At 42.6% G+C, this 26,039-nt stretch overlaps 1 protein-coding gene across 1 annotated transcript; it reads left to right on the plus strand.

Annotated features, from left to right (window-relative positions):
* On the plus strand, positions 1–26,039 carry LOC132320860 (ATPase family AAA domain-containing protein 2-like). The gene is made up of 16 exons (XM_059834484.1): positions 1–11; positions 4,656–4,764; positions 4,988–5,103; positions 6,880–7,054; positions 7,695–7,783; positions 8,129–8,288; positions 9,632–9,722; positions 10,152–10,461; positions 13,328–13,511; positions 15,059–15,244; positions 16,519–16,651; positions 16,798–16,994; positions 18,271–18,430; positions 18,790–18,912; positions 19,727–19,792; positions 25,933–26,039. Exons 1-16 carry the CDS (start codon positions 1–3, stop codon positions 26,037–26,039), a joined length of 2,217 nt encoding a protein of 738 aa, XP_059690467.1.

The following is a 26,039-nucleotide window of genomic DNA, read 5'->3' on the forward strand; positions in this document are numbered from 1 at the left end:
ATGAAGGAAAGGTGATGGAAATCCTCCTCGTGCAAAAGGTCTGTCTTATCATGAGAAGTTGTCAGGTGAACGGTGGGGATGACTTGTTCAAGGTTGACTGAGGAGAATACCGTCAGACAGTTACAGGATTGCCCAGCTCTGTGGCTCAGGGCTGACCCCTCAGCAGCAGGTGGCCACAGCTCTCATTGCATGGCCCTGCATGGGCCTTACGCATGCATCACTGCCCTCCTGTAGTGACATTCTTCACGCTTCTGTCACCATCTCCATCAACTGCTAATGGAAGTACCTCTTGGTAAAGTTAGTGTCAAGAAGTAGAAGAATCTGGTCGTTTTTCTGCCTTTTTCAGTGTGAGATGTAGTTTGGGGTATTCCTAATGAAACCTTGGGTTGTAAATTGAACAAGCCACCTCTCATGGTCATCACAGCTTTCCTCACATAGTAGAAGTGATAGTACTCATCCTCCTTGCAGAAATACCAATGTGAACAAGATCAATGGTAATAAAAGAAGTGTATCTTGAGTTCCCTTTGGCTTCCTGTGGATAAATGCCATCCTCCTGAAGGAAATCTTTTAATATCCCTCCAAATGAGGTCACAAATGGAACGGAAAGAGGAGAAAAACTCTCCTAACTAGATTTTAATCCCAGGACATGCAAGGTCAAGCTTGGCTGCTTCTCTGAACCAATGTTGAAATAAAAGGTGGGGGTTTTTTCATGAAACTCTAAGTTTATCTGAAAGGTTTTGCTGCAATAATTTTTTCAAAGGCTATTAAGCTCAAGTTGTCCACAAGAAAAGTGTGGCGGAGAGGAGCTTTAGCTTTGAAAGCTGGTTGGCTGGGTTTTTTTTCTGAGGGCTACTTCTTGGTGCCGAAGTGGTTCAAGGCTTACCTGCCATGAGTTGCACCACTATCAAGTCATGAGACTTACAGAATAAACTTGCCTAAAGGAGGGAGAATTCCCTTCTTAGCTCAACATACATGGTTCAGATTAATATGTTCTTATTTCCTTCTTTCTTTCCCTAGGAATTTTCCTCTGGCAAAATTGAATGCTTCAGTGGACACTGTTTGAAATCAATGAGAAAAAACATGCCGCCCTGTTCAGACTCTAGCTTTGACAAAAGCATGGAAATATTAAGTGAAAATGTCAATTGAAGACACTTTACGAGGTATTGTATTTCTAGATGTCCAATCTCTGTTCAATTCATAGTATTAAAAGGAAAAGTGAAAGCATGCACAATGAGTCATGTCATGATAAATCTACAGCTAAAAATCTGCGGGGCAGTATGATTATGTTAATGTCAGTGTCAGTGTCTTAGAATGAGAATCACTCTTCTTAGTAAAAGTCTTCTGCTTGTATAAAAAACGTGCATCTTTTCCCAACTCCTTTGAGATCTCTGCTCCGCTTTGGTTACTGAGATGTTATTTGCACTATTGAGACTTCAAGATTAGCCGGTTAGGAAAGTTGTGTCCCTACCGAACTGTCTGCATATGGTACGCAGCAGACTTGGGACCTGAATCCTCAGTGTGGTCCACAGGCTTTTCTTTGCATGATGTGGAGCACTGGATTACAAACTTGGTCAGGTTCCCTAGTCTTGATGGGGAACAGTACAATACAAGGCTTCTATGCAATATTCTAATACAATAATTCTTTTCTTCTTTCTCTCCTCTGTTCTCTTTCTTAATGTAGGCGGTTGGCAAAGCCAAAGTCAGACCAAAAAAAAATAAGAATATAAAGAAGGTAAGTAGTGGTAACTCCCTAGGATTCCTTTTTAGTCTGGTTTCTGAGAAGGATTGTGTTTGGTCACTCCATCTATTTAACTTGGCCACAAAAACTGCTGAACTTATCAACCCAAAGCAGCTGAAGTTGTGAAAATAGATAGTGAAAAGATAGTGAATTTCCTACGAGTTTTAGGAAAGAGGTAGGTGAGAATAGAAGGATATGCTATTAATTCCTGTCAGGCTAGGGGAGAACACAGCTTGAATTCCAGCCTGCTCTTAGGCACTAGTGCCTGAGAATCTGTTCCTTAGCTCAGGTTTCTTTGTGACACGGATTTTCTGGAGTCTGCAGGACACAAATTAATTGAAAATCGTTCTTGCAAATAGGAGGTAATATTTGAGTTAAAAAGTAATTCAGTCATTAGGCGCACAAACCCGCTGATGTGGGGAAGGTGTCACTGAAGTTCAGTGATTCACCTTGGAACTGAATCACTGTGCTGAGTACACAAGCAGGCTTGGTGCTGTGAGGCTGCTTGCTGGCAGCTGGGAAAATGCGTTATTTCCAGCCAGCGTCCTGCCAGCCATGGATGGGCTGAACGCAGGAAGGGGCCTGAAATGCGCTTTGTGTGTAGTAATTCAAGTTCTAATTGTGCACTACTTCCTCACTGACCTCTCTTAACTGTTTTAATGATAGTGCAAGTAACAGACCCGTGGCAAAGGATGCTGTGTGGTAAATACTGGGCAGATCGTTTTTAAAGCAGGCAAGCGTTTGAGTTCTTTGCTATTTGGGAGTTTATCTTGAGACGTTTCTTATCTTCTAGAGCTTTTGTGTCAGGATGCAGAAAATGAGTGATGCATGCTTAAACAATGGACTAAAACCACGCATCTTAAGAAGAGACTTCCCACATAAATATTTTTTTAAAAAAACTATTCGATACAATTTGACATGGATGGAGTAAAAACACCTTAGAGAGAGGTATTTGTTGCTTTCACTTTTCCAGAAAGAAGTAACTGGAATGAACTTGCTTCCTGCATGGAACAAAAGCTGCGTGTTTGTTTTCATCAGATTGGCTTCCCAGTCTATTAAAAAGTTGCTATACAAGTCATGCTTTTAGGTAGGTAGTTTAAACATAATTAATTAAAGTTGAATGCTGTGGTGATGACAATAACTTCCAATTCAGTATTTAAAGAAAAAATCAAGCCACTGCAGATTTTTTTTTCATTTTACTAGAGCAACGGTGAAATAAAGGGAATAACGTATTTTCTGTCTCAAAATATTTTATACATTAACGCATTGTAGTCACCAGAATACTGAAGACCGGAGCTGATGCAAAAGCTGCACAACAAGTCCATGAAGAAAACGGGGATTTGGAGGTCCGCTGAAGCTGCAGACTTCAACAAAGTCATTACACCATTACAAATCAATCTGTTTTGTTCGACAAACTTATAACAAAGTAAGTGGGTTTTTTTCATGATCTTACAAAGCTACTAAAATGAGCCTTACTAGCAAGCCTTTCTGCTATGGCATCGTATTGGCTAGGGACTTTCTCCTTCTTTTGACAACAGAAAAAGGTATTGTTATTGCTGGCAGCAAGAGCTAAATGTATTCCGTGCTCAGGCTGAGACTTCCCTACGTGCCCTTACGTATACGGTACATCCGTGTGACAACTGCTGGGCTGCAGGTGCCTTCCATAGTAGAGTTCCAACAGGGTGGTGCAGCTTGGAACTTCTGGGTTGTTACTGGCAACCTCTGCTAACATTCCGTGGTCATTGATCAGGTAGGGTCTCCTCCTCGTCCTCTGCCTGCACTGGTATGTCCTGTAATTATTGTTAATACATTGATTTGTGTAAGGTGTGGGCCTTTGTACTTCGCAGCAAAACTGTTTAACCTGTTTTTTGGAAATAGGTGCTTGTGGCTGCTTAAGACTTCCAGGTCTGAGAGCATGTGCGGGAGGATGTATTTGGAAGGTGTTTCATGTGTAAAGAATTTGGGCACAGCCAATGTTGAAATTTGCCACTGGTGTCTCTGTTTTGGGATTGCCAGTTGCAGAGAGGTCTTCATACGAGAGCATCTTTTATGTACTTGCCCTCTAAATGAATTTTCTTAGCATCAGAACTGCCTTCATTTTTAATTAACTTTTCTTCCATGCTTATGAATGTTCTTATAATGCTTGGTTGAGTTAAGATACTGAGGAAAGTTGGATAAAGCCAAAGTGAAGTAGTCCCAGTGTTTCTGCCTGTCTGTCCATGGCTTAATTCTCTTTGTGAAGCCCAAATGGACATTGTTTTCAGAAAGGTTTGCCAAGTGTAACAGCAGTGGGATGTTTTTTCCAGCATGTATAGTCATGGAAAACCAGTACAAAACTTAGATTACAGTTAAGAGAAGAACAAGCAGCCTGTTGTCTGAGGAAGGCTGTGAACTGAAAATTACTTAATGCTATCATGCAGAACAACTTAAGTGCTATTATAAACTGCCATAATTTCTTTCTGTTGTCTTACTATGATCTTTAGAATTCTTATTTTTCTCTTGCTTAAATGGATTTTTTTTACTGTGCTCACCGAGAGGGAAAATAAACCTGAAAACAGTGTATTTTTGCAAATCTCAAACGCTTGTTCTTAAATCTATAAAAACCTTGAACATTTGATCTAATTTTTAAGTAGTGAGAGCTTGCATTCATGTATGTGCTGTGTTGACTGGTGTGGCTATTCGTAAGTGCTAAGAGTTGTTAAAGTAAACCCAGTTTAATGCCTGCTGTGACCTTTTTCCTTTATTTACTCACAGACATTAAATAGAAAACAATTTGAACACGTATTTAACTATTTAGGAAGTTTAAGCTCATTTGTAAGGTTTTCTGCATTCACTTGCCATTGTTATAAAAGCAAAAACCTTCTAGCTGCATCCTAAGTTAGAAAGCGCTTTTCTCTTTCTCCTTAATTCAAATCAGGTGTCTTCCACTAAACTTTCGGAAAGACGATTTGAAGGGAATTCACAAGGATCGAATGAAAATTGGAGCAAGTCTGGCTGACGTTGATCCAATGCAAACAGATTGTTCAGTAAGTATTTTTAGTTCATTGTGTCAGTGAGATGTTTCCAGTGTTTATGAAAGCTTTCAATAACGTGCTGTCTACAGCTACCTTGGTTTACAGTTTTCTCTCAAGCAGTTTGAAAATTGCCCAGAGCATTTCCTTTGTGCTGACATACAATTTCTGATGGAACCTTATCAAGGTTGCAGCTTTCTTTAACATACAAAATGTGTTCTTTTGAATTTCTCTTTAGGTACGGTTTGATGGTGTGGGTGGTCTTTCTGACCACATTTCAGCTTTAAAAGAGATGGTCGTTTTTCCTTTGCTTTACCCAGAAGTCTTTGAGAGATTCAAAATTCAACCTCCAAGGTAACAGACATTGTTTCATAGAATCATAGAATGGTTTGGGTTGGAAGGGACCTTAAAGATCATCCAGTTCCAACCCTCTTCCATGGGCAGGGACACCTTCCACTAGAGCAGGTTGCTCAAAGCCCCATACAACCTGGCCTTGAACACTTCCAGGGTTGGGGCGTCCACAGCTTCTCTGGGCAACCTGTTCCAGTGCCTCACCACCCACATGGTGAAGAATTTCTTCCTTATAGCTGATCTCAATCCACCCTCTTTCAGTTTTAAAGCCATTACCCCTTGTCCTGTCACTACATGCCCTTGCAAAAAGTCCCTCTCCAGCTTTCCTGTAGGCCCCTTTTGGGTACTGGAAGGCTGCTCTAAGGTCTCCCCGGAGCCTTCACTTCTCCAGGCTGAACAATGCCAACTCTCTCAGCCTGTCTTCATGGGAGAGGTGCTCCAGCCCTCTGATCATCTTTGTGGCCCTCCTCTGGACTTGCGCCAACAGGTCCCTGTCCTTACGTGGGGGGCCCCAGAGCTGAACGCAGTACTCCAGGTGGGGTCTCATGAGAGTGAAGTAGAGGGGAAGAATCACCTCCCTCGACCTGCTGGTCCCCCATTTTCATGAGAATATTCAACTGAGGTATCAATATGTTTCCATGCTTCAAAATTTTCAGGAGTGTTGATGGGGTTTTTTAGCAGTAGTCAAAAGTAATTTCTTAAAACTGGATAGAATCCAGAATATATGTAGGTTCAAAGATGTACTGTGTGGGGAGAATATACTTTGAAAGTGTCTTGCCTTTAAAAGGCAGGGTTGGAGTGTTTTTGTTTTGAGTTCTACGTACAAGTCAACTTCATTAGTTTATAAGCAGGAAGAAGGAATTACCTACTGGTAGTCAACTGTAATTTGTTTCTTGGAAGTCCAGTTGTCTCTCCCACCGACTCTCTTTTTTTTCAAGTGCTCAAGTATCAAGTTTACAATTGATAGGACTTGCAACTAGAACCTTGCAGCGTTTGTTGCACTCAGTTATGAAATGAAATTATTAGAGATTTAATTGTTAGCTTTACATATTCTTGGTCAGCAAAACTCAATCATGGTATATTGAAATACGACTTTTAATCCTTTGCTTTCAGTAACTTTAAAAGTATTACAAAGAATGACAACAAAATCTGTGTTTTGCTTCTTTATTCATTTAAATTCTTTTTGAAACAGCAGTGTATTGGCTTTTCTAGCTGATGGCTATATTTATCTGGAAATGCAGAATACCATCCCAGCTTTAGACTTCCTCCTCGTTTATCATCAGCAATGGGAGACCAAGTCCACTAACTTAAAGCCTTTTACGGGAGAATTAAATGCTTTACTATCAAATCTTGCCTTTTGTGAAAACAAGAATGCATGTGCCGTGTATCATTGAAGAATGAACTGGTGATTCATAAGTTAGCCCAGTCTTAGATTCTGTGCTGAAGTTTGTTCTTGTTTGGCTCCACTGTGCTGTAACCACCCCTGTTAGTTTGTCAGCAGTTTTGGAAGTGTTGTTCTGGGACACTACAATCATTTCTCAAGGTTCTGTACATCTGCATGATCCTCTTTATTCATGTTGTTTACTGCCTTGTTGAGTTGTGTAGGAACACAAAACTTCCATCTGGTTTGACTTTTCTCACGCTTCAGCTGTTACCGCTCTCTTACACGTGAAGTGTAAGCTAGAGAGAAGAGTTGTGTGTTGTAGGGATGAGGGTTGTAATAGGTACTTTGCCATGATGTTTTTTTCTTATGTGAATCTTTGGTATTTTTAATTGCAGAGGCTGTCTCTTCTATGGCCCTCCAGGGACTGGGAAGACACTGGTTGCTCGTGCACTTGCTAATGAATGTAGCCAAGGTGACAGGAGAATAGCCTTTTTTATGAGAAAAGGTGCTGACTGCCTGAGTAAATGGGCGGGGGAATCTGAACGACAGCTTCGTTTATTGTTTGATCAGGTAAAGTGGAAATGTGCCACGTGCTCTGTCCGAGTTGTAACTGTAGTTTTCTGTGGTCAATATTTTTAAGAACTCACTCTTTTTTGGGTTTTGTCAGTTCCTTCCACTGAAACGGGATTGTCAGTGTTTCTTTTTTCAGTGGGTTTTTTAGGGGCTTGAAATCTTGAGATGTATTGGGAAAGATTAATAAAACAAATGAGAGAACCTCGCAAAGCAACACACCCCCCCTCAAAAAAACATCAAACAGCCACAAAAAAGGTTTCAAGAGGCAAGAGACGGTGGCTTTAGATCAGAGGGAAACAGATACAGGCTGCAAGCATGGTCATTTAAATTCATAACAGAAGCTTGCTTCCAGAACCTCTAATTGAATTAAGTCCTGGCTCTGTTCTCGGTGGTTGCCAAATAGCTGTAAAAACTACTGGTATGATTTGTTTCCTGTCACCCAGTCTCAGTGGGTTGACATAGCTGCTGTCTTCTGTTACTCGTGCCACTTACTCCGTTAGCTCCATTAGTAGAGATCCCTGATGCTAGCTGGAAAAATCTAGCTCCAGTGACTTTCCAACCATGACGTTTTTCACGCATTTTCTCTTTAAAATTGTGCTGGTTTACTTATGTCAGTATTGCTGTGTTTTCGTTCTAGGCCTACCAGATGCGACCTTCAATTATTTTCTTTGATGAGATAGATGGTCTTGCTCCTGTGCGGTCCTGTGAACAAGACGAAATCCATAGGTAGTACATTTTTGTACCTACATAGAAGCTGCTTGATCTTTGTGAAAAGAAGACCACAACCTATTTAACTTCATGTGACACATTCATTTGTCCTGAAAACTAGTAATTCAATGCTACTAAACTTCAGATGGTTTTTAAACAATAATTGAAAACAATTCACTAAGCTTGATAGCAGCACAAGACCTGTGTTACCTTGTCTGGTTTTTTATGTCTTAAAACGAGTCTTTCAGTAAGGAGCATCTCATCAATAAAAGCTTGTCCTTTTTGAGTGGTCATTGGAGAAGGTCATGTAAAACGTAACAAAATTTACTAACCCAGTGAATGAAAATTATATTTTTCTGTTAGCTCTATTGTATCAACACTTCTGGCACTTATGGATGGGTTAGACAGCAGAGGAGAGATTGTGGTAATTGGAGCCACCAACAGGCTGGATTCTATAGATCCTGCTTTACGAAGACCCGGACGGTTTGATCGAGAGTTCCTCTTCAGCCTGCCAAATAAAGAGGTCAGAACTTAAACTCAACCCTAATGCTAATGTGGCAAAGTCCCTCTTTGTAACAAAATCACATAACAGTGCAGTATCACGGAGCAGTTAAAGTCGAAATCAGTGTTGTACAACTTGGACAAAAGAGTGATGTCTGGAGAGAGCTGCGTTGTGCTGTGGAGGGCAGACCTGGTACTGAATATATATGACTAAGATGATTTCAACAAGTAGGTAGTTCTAGAATTAATTTTGGTTTCACTGTGACCAGCCAAGAAAAGGGGATGCTGCTAGTCACCGAAATGTTTAAGTAAGGATCAATGCCTGAATTAGCTATAAATTACTGCTATCTCATCTGGAAAATGAAAGAAATGGTGTGCACGCAAGAATTCCTTTCTGCTAACAACAACTTTTACCAAGGCTGGTGCTGGAGCAACTTAAGATTTTTCATTCCCAAAGCGGTTCATGTTTGCTTACTTATTTAATCCAATTAGGCACTTTCACCCTGAAGCGCTCTTGCTCTCAGTTCTTGGTTTATGAATGGATAGTGGACGTACCTGTGTTGGACTGTTCCCAGGCTGGGTATCCTGGGCGTTACCTATAAGTATTTGGGGATCTGACATTCTTACTGGTACTCGTTAACAGCGACTTGGACAAAGATGTGAAGTACACTGCACAGGTGCAGGGCTTGGGAAGCTTCTAGTTCAATGGCAATAGCTAAGCAATGAAAAAATAGGTATATAGCAACAAAAACATATTGGGGGGACGATCGTGTGCAAAACTGGAACCCTGTTTTTGTGGTTTTTCTCTGGCTACCGCTGATACTGCTTTTTCTTTTAGTAGCACTTTTTGGAAAAAGGATAAAATGCTTATTGGAGTGAAGGCTAATAAAAGTGCACTGAGCAGTGTAGTTAACACACACATTTGCCTCCAGTTTCTATCTGCTTTCAGGAACAGGAGAGGAGGTGCCATGAAATGGATATAATACACAGTTCCCTACTGTGGAAGAATTCTAGAAATCTGCCATAATTAATCTGTGTACCAGGAAATACTTAAATGAAAGTCTTGCTAAGATCAGACACGAAGACAGGCAACATTTGACATTTTCTGGATCAATGACAGGAGTTTGAGTCATAATTATTGTTCTTCGTAGTAACTGTAGCAATTTGAAAGGTAGTGCTAGGACTGTCTTCCTTGAATGAACTGGCAGAAAACCAAATTTGATGAACTAATGAGCCTGTCAGCATGAGATTTTGCTGAATTGGAGAGAAAAAGTATTTTTATTAATGTGAGGTGGTTTTGTGTTTTGTTTTTTATTTTTAAGAGAAAACTTAGGACAAACCAAAATGCAACCATTTTGTTTCCAGGCTAGAAAAGATATTTTCAAGATTCACACACGAGACTGGACCCCTAAGCCACTGGACATGTTTCTTGAAGAGCTAGCTGAAAAATGTGTTGGTAAGTTTGAAAACAAAGTCAGTCCCTGCATGTGACTGAGTCCTAAGGAATCTGAGCTTGTACCAGGCAGCACCCGAGCTCTTGTGCCTTGCTGCAGCGTGAGGCAGCTGACAGGCCTTGGGAGCAAACAAAGTTAGATGCTTCTTTTCTTGTCATTTTCTTCTTGTCTCTCAGAACATTAAAGAGCTTTGGGGCCTCTTCCTCAGGACTAAAGTTCTGATTAGGAGGCCGCTTCATAAGCGCAGGGTATCAGGCTGCGAGCCACGTAACAAAACTTCTCTGCAGTTCGGTAACGCTTTGGATTATCTCTTAGCCTGTTAATTTTTAGCTGCATACAAAGTCTTTCAGTGTTGCACTTTGGAAACCTTGGCCTTGACTTCTGTGTTGCCTGAGACTGACATAACATTTGATTCTTGTTTTGTTTATTAGGATACTGTGGTGCTGATATTAAATGCTTATGTGCTGAAGCTGCCCTCTGTGCTCTGCGCCGCCGCTATCCTCAAATATACAAAAGCAGTGAGAAACTGCAGTTAGATATTGCTTCTATTAAAATAACAGCGAAGGATTTTGTCATGGCTATGCAGAAGACTGTTCCAGCTTCACGGAGGGCTGTGGCTTCACCTGGGCGAGCACTATCACCTATTTCAAAACCACTGCTTGAAAACACACTAGCAAGAATTTTACAAGCCTTGCAGAGAGTATTTCCCCACGCAGAGCTTGCTCTAAAGAAGGACCAACAGCAAGGTATAACAACAGTAGCCGCTTCTTTAAACTTCTGCCAAAGCAAAAACTTCCGATTTGTGCAATCAACACACAGAAACCTCTCAGCCATAATGACAGTAGGATTTTATAATACGCACATGCACGCCTTTATTTCAGGAATATCGTGCATAGTTTTTATTCTGGATTCTAAACTGAAGTGCTGGATGGGAGCTGTGAATGACTCGCAATACATAGGAGAGAACTATGCATTCTCTCCTAGAGCACCCTGTTTCTCACAGTAGCTAATATCGTGTTTATCATTCATAGAGATGGATTTAAGGTTTAATGTGTGAGGCACCTCTTTCAAAATAAATGTTTAAATGGGGGGAGAGGGCATTTTTACATGAATGCTTCTAATTCCTGTGAAGAATGTCAGAACCACAATACAACTATAAGTGGTTTAAGCTAAATAGTGTTACAGCTATCGTGATTTTTAACCATAGTCTCTTAATTTGAATGTTTGTGGATCACACTGTACGCCTGCACATGAGATCAGAATGTTTCAGTAACGTATACTCTGGGGCTTGGCTTGCATAGCATATGTGAGCTCACACTCCTGACTGCATCAACCCTGACCAAGTTGTCTGTCGGTTGGTGACAGCAAATAAATTGATAAACTCGCTGCACTCCTGATTAACGGAGATCCATGAATAGTTAGTTATTATCCTAATCCCTGGAGAATATCCTATCAGTATTACTCCCAGTAGAGCTGGTAGATTGTTTGCATTGGTGAAAGAGGCAGAAACCCACCAACAATATAAAAGCAGAGAGGCTAAGGGATTGGTAATTGCATCCCGCCTCCGTTGTCGGCCTTTCATGATCTCTTCCTTCGGGGATCTTTGAGGAGCCTTATTTAGAAGATGTGTTGGTCTGTATATTCTGACTCACTAGTCCTAGACAAAGGGAAGTCTGTGGCCACCACGTTCACTTAATTTCCCCACATCCAGTGGGGGAACCTGCTCCAGAAGGAAGTGGCCTTGTTGGGTTCTTCAGGTGCCTAGGAACTACAGAAGTTCCTAATCATCTTTATTCTAAGGAAGAAACCTCCTGTTGTTTTCACCAACAGAGAGAGAATACCTTATGCAAATCATGCGATGTAGGACAGCTTTGTAGAGACTTGTGCAATCTCCTTAGATCTGTGGTAGGATAAACTCTTCAGAAAATAACATTCGGCATGTGCCCTCAAATGAAGAAATACAATATAAGGGGTCTCCAGCACTGATTTAGAAGCTGTATTAATGTGAGAGCAAGATATGGACTATTCAGGAAAGTTAACAAACCTCTCTTGTCTTTCAGACAGTTTAAATCATATTTTAAGAAATTATGCTATTGACAGTGATGAGGAATCACCATCAATCTTTGAAGATAAGCCAACTCCTGAAATGCCTGGTAGACAAAAGGAAAAATTCCTCAATTTTAGCAGGTACATATTTGTCCCTTTATGTTTGCATTATTCAGATGGCCGTGTCTGTAAACAGTTTTGGTGTGAGGGGTGGTAGATGAAGTAGTAGAGGGGAGGGGTGTGGGGGGGTGATCAATATTTGCAAGAAGTAAGCGTGAAGATCCAGCTGGGTACTGAGGTTCTAATGGAGTACACTGCCATAACCCATCAAACTGAATGGCCCAGCCCTCTTTTCCTAAGTCAAAGTGGTCCACAGACTATTAGAATGTGTTGATTTAATCCATGGCATTCCTTGAAAGACTCAAGACCAAAGAAACGTGCTGCCTGTCCTTTTAGCTAAAAAAACCCTACAGATTCATGTAGACATCTTTTGCCCTTCTAATTTCCAAGATTGTTAAACCAGTAGCGAATTATGTAGCAGAAACAGAACTGAGAAATGGTTTGTTAAAACACTGTGAGAAAAACTTAAACAATGTCTGCATTTTGTACCTTTAACTGACTAAGTTTATGTTAATTTTTTAACATTTTAATGTGGAAGTCATATAAGCTGACAGTTGAAAAAACAGATTATTGTCGTCACTGGTGGGTCAGTTATTTTTCTCACTTCCTATTGCTGCGCTGTCCAGAAAATCTTCTGACCTGCTGAGCTTGGTTAGGTCTCTAGATCTTTGACTTCAGCCAGCAAAGGTACAATAGTATTGTGGTGGAAAAAAACGAATGCTCTTCACAAATGTGTTTCATGCTAGTAAAGCAGGATTACTAGGAAATTAATAGACAATTCAAAGATGAAACATTAGAATGACTGAATAAAATGAATATACATCTTAATACATATTTAGTGTACTGCTGTAATTTAACCAGTCCATTTGTGTACTTCTTCAGATACAGCTAATGTGTTTCAGTGCCCACGTTAATTTTTTTCTAGAAATGTTGTTCTACTCCTTCCTTCCCACTATCTCCAGTAACTATGGCCAAATTTCAGCTAAACTAGACAGATGTAGAGATCTCACAGCTACTTAAACTCAAGACCTACTGAAAATCAGTGTCTACGGGCAGTGAGGAGATCCAGATTGGCATGTGCTGAGAGAGAGAGTTGTTATTCTCCCCCATATCGGGTTACTGATGAGTTGTCACATGTGTATTTAGCTGGACAGCCCCCCTGTATGATTTAAGAGCCGTTACTTAACCCAGCCAAAGGAACAGCAGACATGCTGGGGATTGGTAGGATTTCTTAAGGGAGGTATGGTACAAGTTTTTTAAAAAGAAAATGGGCTTTGACAGTGTTCCTGATCACAGACCAGCTTATTATTTGCTGGAACATGGAGAGTATTTACTGAAAGGGAAAAAAAAAAAGAAAGAAAGGTGTATAGGAAAAAACCTTATCCTCTGTGTGCCTATTCATCACCTCATTTTTAAACTTGTTTTCTTCTTCCTGTTCTAGAAATGCTTATTACCAGCCAACATCTTGCAGGCCACGGTTCTTACTAGTTGGAGAGCCAGGATACGGGCAAGCTTCTCATTTGGCACCTGCAGTAATACATGCCCTGGAAAAGTTTCCAGTCTATACACTAGACCTATCTGTTCTGTTTGTTAGCATCACATCATCGGAAGAAACATGTGCACAGGTACCTTTTTTTCTCTTTAATCTCATAGGATTCATGAACTGTATATAAACTAGTAAAGTAAGCAAAATTCATTGTTAATGGAGGTGGCCTGGTTTGAATGTGCTGTTAGGTTTACTTCTGTCTGAAAAGCCACTTTTCTGCTAGATCAAATGATACCAAATGAGGATGTTACATGTGGCCGTATCTTTCATTCCAAAGGAATGGAAAGTGAGGATGTTGCTAGCAGCTCGGGAAGCCGGGAGGTGCTGCTAATAAACCCCTCTTTATAGCAAGAAGTCCTCCCCATCTCGGTGGGATCCAGAAAGTTGTTTTCATTGCTGCTTAAGAATCTGTGCTCCCAGTAGATGGCTCTGCAGCAGCCTGACTGCCTGTCATGCACTTTTTGTAACCTTCATTTTCATTATATTTGTAAGGCAATCAAGCTTTTGGGGAAAAGAAGTGTTTCTTTTTTTATATATACCTATACAGCTTGTACTGCTGCAGTATATGCAGTAAAAGCGTTAAAATTCATGGAACGCTTACGTTTGTTTTTCTTATACTAGAAATTAAATATAAGCAGATTTAGTGCTGTTTTCCTTTTTACTTTTAGGCAGGAAATCCGTTTCGTTGTTTGACATCACTGTATTAAAATATTTTCACATTTAGTAGCAGCATTTGAGAGCTCTACAAGTAAGGATGGACATGTTACATGACTGGAGACTCATTTGTCACATAAGAGGAACAATTCCTTTTGTGTTATGTGATGGTTGCACCTGCGGTCATATAACTAGCATGTCTAGTCACTGCCCGGATATACCACGTGCACTTCCCATCTTGTGACAGGAACTCCCTGAATATTGATAATCTGAAAGGGTGCACGGAGAAATTTGTCATGTGAAAGGACTGTTGCCGCTTCCCTCATGTGGTAGATGCATGTCCTCTTCTGTGATCGAGGTACCATCTGTAGGCAATGGCTTGTGGTCTTCCAAAGCACGTAATCTGGTCTGATTGATAATGAGAGGCTGTGAGTGATTTAGCTATTCAGGCAGCTATTCAGACTGGTCACCTCTTATAAAATGTACGTGAAGTTATGAATTGTAACCAGGCTTCTTTCACAGTGTCAGCCCTCATCTTTTCACATAGGTCTTTGCTTGTTCAAACTGTGCTTCAGAGTGACTTGGATATGTGCGCACTCTGAATTGAAAATGGTGCAGTCAGAGTCGTGTAGTGATTTACCCAGGCTAATACATCTTGCTCAAGGGTTAGTCTTGTTTTTTCAGGCACACCACCACAGCAGCTGAGTTGTAAGGCTCTTTAGGCATTACCTTACACCTAAGTAGTTTTGAAATCAGGCAGAGATTCAGGTCAGTTTCTGTCTGTGTAGCAATGTCCATATTTGAGTAAAGTGAAAATTTTGCCTTATTGTTAAGGAGTTGTTTTTTGTTGGATTGTTTTGATGTTTTGGCTGCATGTGCTCCTATTTCATAAGACAGTTTGACTGACACGTAGTTATTTATTAGCCTGTTCTACATGGTTTAGTTTTCTTATCCAAGCTTTCATTTTACCAGTTGATGCGAGAAGCACAAAGAACAGCACCAAGTATCATTTATATTCCACATATCCATTTGTGGTGGGAGGCTGCTGGAGCTACATTGAGAGCTACTTTTACAACACTACTGCAGAACATTCCAGCATTTGCTCCAGTTTTGCTGCTTGCAACATCTGATGTGTGTCATGCAGATCTCCCAGAAGAGGTATTTCTGTTGATACTCTTCTTACTTTTTTTAGTCAGTTTTTTGTTAATTTATAAATCCTTTAAACATTGGAGTACTGTGCACTCTTAAGCAAATTCATACTGTTATTACTCAGGCACCCTAACCAGGTCTCTTAAAATTTGCTTAGACAAAACAATGCTTGAAAGCATTTGCCTAAAGTGTTTTCTGAGTAAAGAGATTGACTTTGACCCAACTTTTTTCCCCCTTCGCACACACTCATGCTCATTAGACAGACATAAACATTTACTTCAGACAATAATTCCAGTGACTTCAAGATTGCCAGGTATGTACTTAGTCAAGAATATACGGTGCTTGAAATGTACATGGGAAAAAGATACTTTTACTGAAAAGTGAAAGGTAGTTTTACAGAGAAAGTACGATGGTCACACTCTTAATGATGGAATGTAATTTCAAATTTAAATTCTTTATTAAAAATTTCAATTTCTTTCTTCATATCGGTGAAAGCTTTACAAATCAGAAAGCTAAGTTCCAACTTCTGTTTAAGTAACTTGGAAATCTATTTTTAGTTGTATTTCTTAACAAAATTCAGTAAGAGTATGTGCTTAGCTTTCTAGGTATCTGAGAGTGTGCATTAAAGGAAGGTGTTCAAAATGTGAATATGCTGCTCTGATTATTTTGTCTCATTTACTGGGGGGGAGAGAGGGGGTTGCCTAGATGTGTTTATCATCAAACGCTTTCAAAGGGCTTAACTTTCTACAGAAATTCTTCTACGGTTAATAAATTCTTTCTAAAATAAGTATTGAAATTCCTTCCATACTTTCTGGTAGTAGAGATTGAAAAATGGAGTAAAACTTGGAAGTGTGCAGCTTTAGACACCTCATTTAAATTAATTTAAAAAAAACCCACAGCACCTTACCAAAAAAGCCCACACTTGTCTCCTGAATCCTGCCTGTTCCTTCGATAGCTGCCATAAAGATTCAAACTAAAGGACAGCAAGGCAGGTAAATACAAAATAAGCAGTCTAGGAGGTGCTGAATGTCAGCACTTTATCAGTGTATCATAGGGTCCCTTCATTGAGCTTTAACTCTAGAGGTGTTCCTTAGAGAAGATACTTTAATTTGCCATGCTAACCTATGAAAATCCAGCCTTTTAAGGCCAAGAAGATACCTTTTCACAGTTTGTCTTATCAAGGTGATTATTCAGTTTAATCTGGAAAGGCACTCATCTTTTTGGAACAGAACATGAATTTGTGTGACCTTACATCTGAAATATCTTTTCTCCTCGTGCTTTAGATAAAAGAAGTGTTTATTAATGATGATGAAGTGTTCAAAATCCAGTTGCCTAATGAGGAAGAAAGAAGAACATTTTTTGAGGACTTAATTGTAAATCAAACTGCTAAACCTCCTGCATCAAAAACTAAGACAGGTGAGGATATTCTACATAGAAAACTTTGCTAACTGTAAGTTAACAGCTCTACAGCATTTGCTTTGGTGGTAATTTTCTATCAATAATTTTTCATAGGCTTGTATTTGAGTACCGTAAATTGACTAAAAGTTTCTGATTCTTTTAAGCTTGGCAGACATTGGAAGTACTGCCTGTAGCACCACTGCCTAAGCCTCCACAGCTGACAGAGGAAGAAATAAGACAGCTGGAGGAGCAGGAGGAGGATATATTGCGTGAACTTAGGATTTTCTTAAGGGATGTGACTCGTAGACTTGCCGGTGACAGACGTTTCAGAGCATTTACAAAGCCTGTCGACCCAGAGGAGGTAAATTAGTGTTGATCTGTAATACCATTTTATCTGGGTGTATTCGTAATTTCTGCGTGTTTATATTTCTCAGAGTTTGTGTGCTCTTTATAGGAAGGTTTGTCTTTGTTTTTAGGACCGTACTATTGTGATTTTTCAAGAAGCAGGAAGTTTTCTTTTACTTTTGCTGACTCCTTGAGGCCCTCAAATGTCTGTTATTTGAGTTTCACTGAAAGCCCCGGGTTCCTTCTGCAATGCCTTCAGAACTTTAGAATATTTCAGTTGGAAGGGACCTATAACGACCATCTAGAGCGACTGCCAGTTAGACCAACTGCCAGTTAGACCAACTGCCAACACAGTTCACTCATGAAAAGGCTTTGACATGTAGGCATGTTACAGCACTGAAAAGCAGAGAGATCTCTTTCTTTATAATTATAAACAGTATCTATAGGACTGTTTTAATAAAGCCTAAAGCTCTTTAATTGACTCGCAGTAGTTTCTGTGAGAACAGGAGTAAGAACAGCAGTTTTTAAAATAAATTCTAAGATTCTATTCTCTGTTTCGTCTGGGGCTCCTCCGTATAAGATCAACCATAAGGGCTGTGTGGTTTCTTCTTCCTCCCATACGCTTTCTTTTTTTTTTCTCATGTAATGTATTGAATAAGTCTAAGCCAGGGGCATATACTTGGAAGTCAGCTGTCGTTTTAATAGAGCTTTGCATTTCAGCAAAGTCCTGTTCCCCTAAACATCCACTGACTTGTCTTTCCCTTTACTTCTAGTTTCTGAGATGTAAATAACCTAAACAAACCTAGATGTCCTCATCTCTACTAGTCATTAGGCTCCTTTTATGGTCTGAGTAAAGAAATCGGCACCTCTCGGTCCAGTTATCTCATGCAAAAGTAGGTGCCTAGGACAGATACTTCAAAGGTGCATTCCTGCACCTTTTTCTTCCCGCCAACAACAAAGAGAATCTCGGGTGACTCTACTGAGAAAGCTTTCTTTGCTGTGATTTTCTGAAGCAAAGTGAAATGAATCCCACTCTGGGTGTCTGCTCCCTTCTCTGCCCCACACGTGCTTCTGACCTCCCTGCTTCTTGTTTTTCCCTCTTCTGGTCTGTCTCTTCAAAGCCAGTTGAAATAGCCCTTCTATTTTCAAGCAACTAACTGGTTAATTTCCATATCTTTGGATGTGTCATAAATATTTGGGGTTTTGAAGAAGTCCTTTATTTTACGTTATTAAAATAATTAATTTTGGTAGATACTCTGTTAAATCTCTGAACACGCATATTTCATTTGTAGGTACCTGATTATGACGCAGTCATTAAACAGCCCATGGACCTTTCGGCAGTTCTCTCGAAGATTGACTTGCACCAGTACCTAACAGCAGGAGATTTTCTAAAAGACATCGATCTAATCTGCAGCAATGCTTTACAGTACAACCCAGATAAAGACCCTGGAGGTAAGAATGTGTTTTGATCCCTAATTTGGAAAAATTAAAAATGTATAAATTGATAAACGTCATCTGTGGACAGTAGACTTGGGATTAGATCATTTTAAACATCCACAGAGAGCATTTCTTGCCAGGTTGTAAATGTTGGAGCATTAAACTACTTGGACAAGAAATTGTGATAGAAGTGTTGATCAGTAACTAGTGCTTTTGCTTTAATGATTAACTTTTATGTTGTTATGCTGAAAATATTCACTGAGATAACCCTTCAGAACCTATCTATGAAAAGAGCAAAATCTTTCGATAAGTAATCAAAAGAAAGGATTTCATCGGCTGGTAGAAAAGACTCAGTTCTGACTGTAAAATTTCAGATCGTCTCATTAGGCACAGAGCTTGTGCTTTGAGAGATACTGCATATGCCATCGTGAGAGAGGAAATGGATGAAGATTTTGAACAACGCTGTGAAGAAATTCAAGAATCTCGCAAGAAAAGAGGTATGGTTTTTGACGCTAATGATTTTAAGACTTGTCTCAGTATTTGTAACCAACAATGCAAGACACAATTCTTTGCTATCTGTTCTTTATTGCAAGGTTGTAGCTCTTCAAAGTATGCTCCGCCTTACTACCGTGTAATGCCAAAGCAGAACTATGTTCCTGGCTGTGAGAAAACAGACCCAAAGTGTAACGAAAAGATGAAGATGCCAGCAGTGCCTGTAGATTCCAGTACACCGTGCTCTGAAGGCAAGTTGCATTTTATTCAGACTTTCCTGGAGAAGGTGCTAAAGTCACTGATACCTTCTCTGGTTTTGTGACATAACAGGTTTCTGTGATGCCTGGTTCTTCGTGCCGGAGGCGTTCAGTGTTTTTAATTTGCTTCAAAACGTGAGATAAATCCAGAGGTCATTCATTCGATAGAGTTATGAAGTTCAAGTACAGTGGATGGTTTACATTGTAAGACACTGGACTTGATGACCCAACTGACATTTAACGGCTCCTAAATTGCTCTCTCTTGAAGTCAAAAATGTTGTACATGGCAGTTTCTGAATACTCAACTAGCTTTTAGTTACGAGAAACAGTATTTTTCCCTTCCCTGCCCTCAAATGCTAAAATCTATGCCACCTCTTAGTGTGATTTCCAACTGAAGGGGGAAAGGGCAGAAAAATAGGGGAGCAATAATAATAGATATGTAAAGGAAAGACAATTATTTCCTCACTTTTCCTGTGAAAAGGACATGAAGGAACAAAGGGACTTGGGTCTCTTTCGGCTAAAACGCATGACATGGTGTGAACTTTCCTGGTCTCCATAACAGGACTAGGAATTTTGCCATTGACTTCACCCATGCGCTTTGTGCAGTACTCCGTCGATACAAAGAACGGTGGGTTTTTCTGGAAGGCAAAAATGCTAAGTTTGTTTTAAACAAGGTTAACAGAAAGCGTGTGAGGTGTAAGTCTTCACAGGCAAATTTTTCTCCAGCAAATATTCCCTTAAAATTGTCTCTTTAACTCTGCCCAACATGTGTTTAGCTTCTGAAGTTTACAGCTTTATAACCGATTTGAAGAAGGGCTCATCTCCAAATGCTTTTCTGTTCATCTATATTAGTTCACGTAGTAAGACAGTAAGCAACTTCACCTAATAACTTTGCTTTCTGGTAATACTTCCTATATAAAGTAAGAATTTTCTGCTCATAAAATCTTGAAGCTGATGGTTTTGTGAGTGAAATTCTGTAGCTGGCTTTTTAAAATCTAATAGCAAATTGACCTCATTAACTTGCAACTCTTTCTCTAGACATATGTAGGGAGACAGACAATGTTACCTGAGCTCCTTTGATAATTTTCCTTGTAAGTCAAGTAAGATGAGGATGCTGGATTTTGAAGGAAGAACTGTTCTGGTAATGTTTTGGCTTACTTTTTCTGATATCTCTTTGTAGAGATGTCAAAAAGGAAACGCAGAAAGAACAAAGCGTCTTCAAGTATCGCAGCAAAGAGGAGGAAATTTTAGTTCAATAAAGAGAATAAAGTTCCAGAAGACCAAAATGAAGCAGAGAGTGCGGAAGAGTCTCCAGAAGAACATGTTTCTAACATGGATTGCACGGAAGTTGAGTCCACACAGGATTCTTCTATGGAAGAAAATGGAAGCGTACTTCAAGAACGACAGAAAAATGGGCATGAAAATAAATCTGGGTCAGAAAACGAAAGAGAGAGGGTTCTCCTTGTGGCTAAATCTGCTTCTGAAAAGAAAAGTGTCATGCTTTCTGAACATTCAGACCTAAGAGAGGACAGTGAAATGCCAGATTGCCAAATAGCAGCAAGTTCTGAAGACGGAGATTCAAATGGTAAGTGAAAGGTCAAACAGGTCCTTTAGCTCCTTTTTCTTCCTGAGGAGGATTACACTATTTATTAGGAGGGGGGAGGGGGGGGGGGGAGAAGGGGAGGGGAGGGGAGGGGAGGGGAGAGGAAATATTTCCAGTCGGAAGGGACCTACAATGATCATCTAGTCCAACTGCCCAACCAGTCGAGGGCTGACCCAAAGTTAAAGCATGTGGAGGGCACTGTCCAAATGCCTTTTTTTGGGGCACTGACAGGCAGGGGGCATCGACTACTGCTCTAAGAAGGACTGTTCCAGTGTTTGACCACCCAGGAAATGGTGGGCATAGCCCCAGGAAAAGGGGGAGAAAGCAGCACGGGTGGGGATAGCAACGCCACCTGCACTGTGAGAAACACCAAGACTTTTTTGGCAATTTTCAAGCCTTTATTTTCTTTTACTGCCTGATAATTAGACTTAGAGGGCTGGCAGCCCTTGAGGGCCGGCACATGCCCCAGCTGCTGGCCCACCCCGGTTTCGGCAGTGCCTGGGGCATTCTTCTAGTGCTGCCGGCGGGGTGGCCTCTTCTTGGCTAGAGAGGAAGCCTCGGGGCTGCCAGCCCTCCTCTTCGGGGGTCGCCGTGGCCCCCCAGGGGAGTGGTCCCTGCCCCGGCTGGGAGTAGATGGATGTGCCATGGCCTCCTCGGGATCCTCCGGGGCCTCTTCTTGCTCCCCAGGAATAGGAACGGGGACAGAGGGAGGGCTGCCAGGACCCCCACGAAGGGCAGCTGCTGAGGTGCTGGGGAGGTCGTCCACATTGGTTCCCTCGGAGCTGCTGGAGGGGGCCGGGACAGGTGTGGGAGACCCTCCTCGGGAGGCAGCGGGGCTGGGGGCAGCCACGGGGCTGCCCTCCCGCTCCCCGGCAGCATGGCCATCCTCCAGACCCAGCAGACGGTGGGCTTCCCCACTGCACCGTCGCACAGCAACATTAATAAGTTGGTGCACAAATGTTGCCGCACGGTTTTGGAGGGAGGCCCCCAGCAGCTGGACCAGTAGGTCTTCATCCAGCCCAAAGAGGACCAGGAGGGGCATGACGAGGTCCTCCACGATGGCCACCAGCGAACGCCGGTTCCCAAAGATCCGTCCCAGCTCCTGACGCACCCACGTCAGAAGGGGCTGGAGGAGAGCTGGGTGGTCCCGGAAAAGGGATGCCCAGGTGTTGGGCTGGAGGCCACCCAGAGAAGCCCTGGACACCATCCCCACAGGCTGTGGTAGTGTCGCTGCAGGGCTGTGGGCAGCTGGATGGCCAGGAACTCCTCCTGCCTGGTGGCTGACGACGGATGAAGCCACAGGTGGGACAACATGCTCCTCAAAGTTGTCGTCTGCCCGCACCGAGTGCACGATGGAGAGGATCCTCCTCTTGCAGAGGGGGCACTCGGGCTTGCTCTCAGCCCACCGCAGGATGCACCCGTAACAGAATTGGTGGAGGCATGGCATCACATAGGCGGCATTGTCCCAGCTGTCCAGGCATATTGGACAGCAGTTCTCCAGCTCCGTGGCCATGCTCTCTATGTGCTGCGGTGGGCTGGGGGGAGCTGGCGATGTCAAGAGGCTCCCTCGCACCGGTGCTGCAGCAGCGGGTGTCACACTAGAAAAGGAAGAGAGGCCACGGTCATTGGGTGGCCTGGCGAGGGGTGGAAGAAATGCCCAGGTCCCTCAAGAAGGAAACCCTCCCAGCTCCCCAGGGTGAGGTGTCCCCGCACAGCTCACCTCTGCTGCTGTGAGGGTGCCTCCTGGGTGCCCCGGCTGCCTGAAGCTGGCAGGGCCGGGAAAATCCTTTGACGGCTCTGGGGTTGGACACGAGAGCTGCAACAAACAACTCCCTGAGCACGACACCAGCACCAAAGGTCTCGCTTAACACTCCAAACCTCGCGAACTCACTCAGCTGGAGTGCTGGCACGAGCTGGCTGGGTGCGACTCGGCGCCCAGATATAAGCAGTGGGGGACGCCTGGTCACAATCCATCGCTTGGGAATATCACAGTCCGTCACTAGGTGACATCACAGTCTGTCTCTCCGGGACGTCTCAGTCCATCCCTTGGTGACAACAGAACCCATCGGTTGAATCGGGGATTCAGTGACATCAGAATCCATATCTTGTTGATGACACTGTCCCAACGGGCCATCCTCGCCCAAGGCGCTCACCCTGGCAGCGCTGCAGCCCCAGTACACACATCTGGGGTTACGGCAACACCAGTGCCCACTCCGTCCCCCCACCTCTTATCTTGTGCTCGGCATCGGTGTTTCACACCAGTTACCGAGGTCTCAGCCATGTCTTCCCAGAGCCCTGTCAGGTCGCTCTGGCCATGGCAGATGTCTCCAGGCACATACGACAAGAGGGTTCATTGGGTAACACCCCGTGCCTCCCTGGGAGGCTGCGGGACAAAGTCCCACAGGCTCTTCCCACACCCCAGCATGCTGGCCAGCCCTCGGGGCTCCCCTGCTTCCTCCCACAGGGATCAAGGGCAGCACTTGGCTCGCTCTCACAGTTTTTCTCCTGTCTTTCTCCCGTAGCCAGAAGGCACAAGGGTGATGCCCTCTGCTCAGCACCCATCAGGCCTCATGCCGGTGCTATGTCCCATGTGGGATCCTGGACAGGAGGGAGGCCGACATAGCAGAGGGGCTCAGGGGAGGCAAGGAGGGTCTGTGGGGCTGGGGCTGGTTCAGCATGGACCAGAGAAGGTGTTGGGGCACCTCACAGCACATGCTGGTGCCTATGGGGAAGGTATCAAGGGGATGGGGACAGGCTCTTCCCAGCACTGCCTGGTGGGAGGGTGAGGGACGGTGGCATTGCCTGAAACTAGAGAGGTTCAGGCTGGAGGTAAGGGATCAAAACCAAAATCCCTGTGAGGATCATGAAGCACTGGAGTGGGATGCCCAGAGATGAGGTAGGATCCCTGAGCCTGGAGGTCTTCAAGACCTGAGTGGCCACAACCCAGAGCACGGCGGTCACAAGCCCGTGAAGGGGGACTCGCCAAAGTCCCAGAAGAGAAAGCACTGCCTGTAGGAAATACAGCAAAGGTTTCCAAAGGTGCAACAGCTTCCAGAAGCTGCAGTGTCAGAAGCCACTTTCTGGTTTCCTTCGATTCAGCAGCTTTCACAAACATTGATTAAAAATAGAATAGAACAGAACAGAACAGAACAGAACAGAATAGTTCCAGCTGGAAGGGACCTGCAACTATCACCTAGTCAGACTGCCTGACCACGCCAGGGCTGACCAGAAGTTAAAGCATTAAGGGCATTGTCCAAATGCCTCTGAAACAGTGACAGGCATGGGGCATCGACCACCTCCCTAGAAAGCCTGTTCCATTGTTTGACCACCCTCTTGGTAAAGGAATGCTTCCTAACATCAAGTCTGAACCTCCCCTGATGCAGCTTTGAACCCTCCCCACGCATCCTGTCGCTCCCTCTCCACTTCCCCTCCTCAGGAAGCTGTAGAGAGCAATGAGGTCGCCCCTCAGCCTCCTTTTCTCCAAACTAGACAAACCCAGAGTCCTCAGCCGCTCCTCATAGCACATGCTTTCCAGCCCTTCCACCAGCTTTCTTGCCCTCCTCTGGATGCATTCAGGGACCTTAACATCCTTTTTCAACTGTGGGGCCCAGAACTGCACACAGTACTCAAAGTGAGGCCGCACCAACGCTAAATACAGCAGGATAAACCCCTCTTTTGACCGGCTGGTTATGCTGTGTTTAACGCACCCCAAGATGCAGTTTGCCCTCTTAGTGGCCAGGGCACACTGCTGACTCATACTGAGCTTCGTGTCAACCAGCACCCCCAGATCCCTTTCTGCAGGGCTGCTCTCCAGACACTCTGCTCCCGAGCTATACTTGTGCCCGGCGTTCCTCCATACAAGGTGCAGATTGCCCAATGCTCCAATCTATCCAGGTCCCTCTGCAAGGCCTCTTGTCGCTCGAGAGAGTCAACAGCACCTCCCAGTTTGGTATCATCAGCAAACTTGCTAATGGTGCGTTCAACTCCTGCCTCCAGACCATTGGTAAGAATATGGAACAGAACTGGCTCTAGGACTGAGCCCTGAGGAACACCACTGGTGACTGGCCACCAGCCAGATGTAGCCCCATTCACTACAACCCCTTGAACCCTGCCGTTCAGGGCCATTATTTGAACTTAGTATTTTAACAAGATCACAAAAGTTATCTGTCTCTCCCATCTTCTCCCACGTCCAGTTAAACAAGTGTCCTCTAACTCTCAAAGAAAGGACATAAAAGTAGCAAACTTCCAATAAAGGAAAGAACACATAACTAACGTGAAATAAACAAGGAATGGAGAAATATGACAGGGAATTAAGTAATACATCACAAATACAAATAAGCTTAAAAATGTTGACATAAAAAATGTTCTTTTTTCAATAGCTATTGCTCGAGCAAGGCACTCGAAATTTCTTGCCAATTATGTTTTATTCCTCTGTCTTAAATATACATGTATAGTTCTAACTTTTCACTGACTGTTTTTGAATGTTTTACTTTTTTATATTATCTCTCATATTTTTCCCCTCCATTACTCTGCTTCCTCAATAATTTATTTAATTGATTCTTTTCGTTCAGTTTTCCTTCCTTCATTTCTTTTCATTCTCCTTCCTCTGGGTTCTGGATAATCTAGATCATCTGTGTTTCTAGTCTTTTTTTTTTCCTCTGCATCCATTTGGTGATGAGTCAATGCCCTAGCTGGAGCAAAAGGAAATAGGCTATCCCAGGCATATTCTTACGGAAGTTGTCTAAGAGAAAGCATAGGTAACTACAGTTCTACATTTTTAAGCCTGTGCTTTGTAAGTGTCCAACTTACGTATATTTAATTTAATGTTACAAGTAACCTATTGCTACTAGAAAGTAGTGCTCAGAAACAATTTAAAGTCCGTTTATGGAAAAGCTTTACAAGGCAGCAGCTATTCAACAGAGTCATCGAATCTATCAGATATATTTAAGTAATACTTTCCTGTCACATTCTGATTATCTATTCTCAGGCATGCAACTTTTTGCATCTTAATCCCGTAAGATTAAGGTGGGCAATCTTATTTGCTTACCTTACTATAATCATCTACTTATAAAAATGCACTTATCATTGGACCCTTTAAAAGGCAGGATTTCACTATTTTGACACTCACCTGCACCCTCACACACCCGCCTCCCCTCCATTTTCAGCCAAGATCATCAACCACTGCTTCAAGAGGAGTCAGTTAAACCCTGCCACTGAGGCTGAAAGCAAGCTGCCTAGGACCTTCCAGGAGATCTCCAAGAAAATGCATTAA

This window comes from Gavia stellata, unplaced genomic scaffold (genome assembly GCF_030936135.1).
Source record: "Gavia stellata isolate bGavSte3 unplaced genomic scaffold, bGavSte3.hap2 HAP2_SCAFFOLD_34, whole genome shotgun sequence".
Taxonomy (NCBI): Eukaryota; Metazoa; Chordata; class Aves; order Gaviiformes; family Gaviidae; genus Gavia; species Gavia stellata.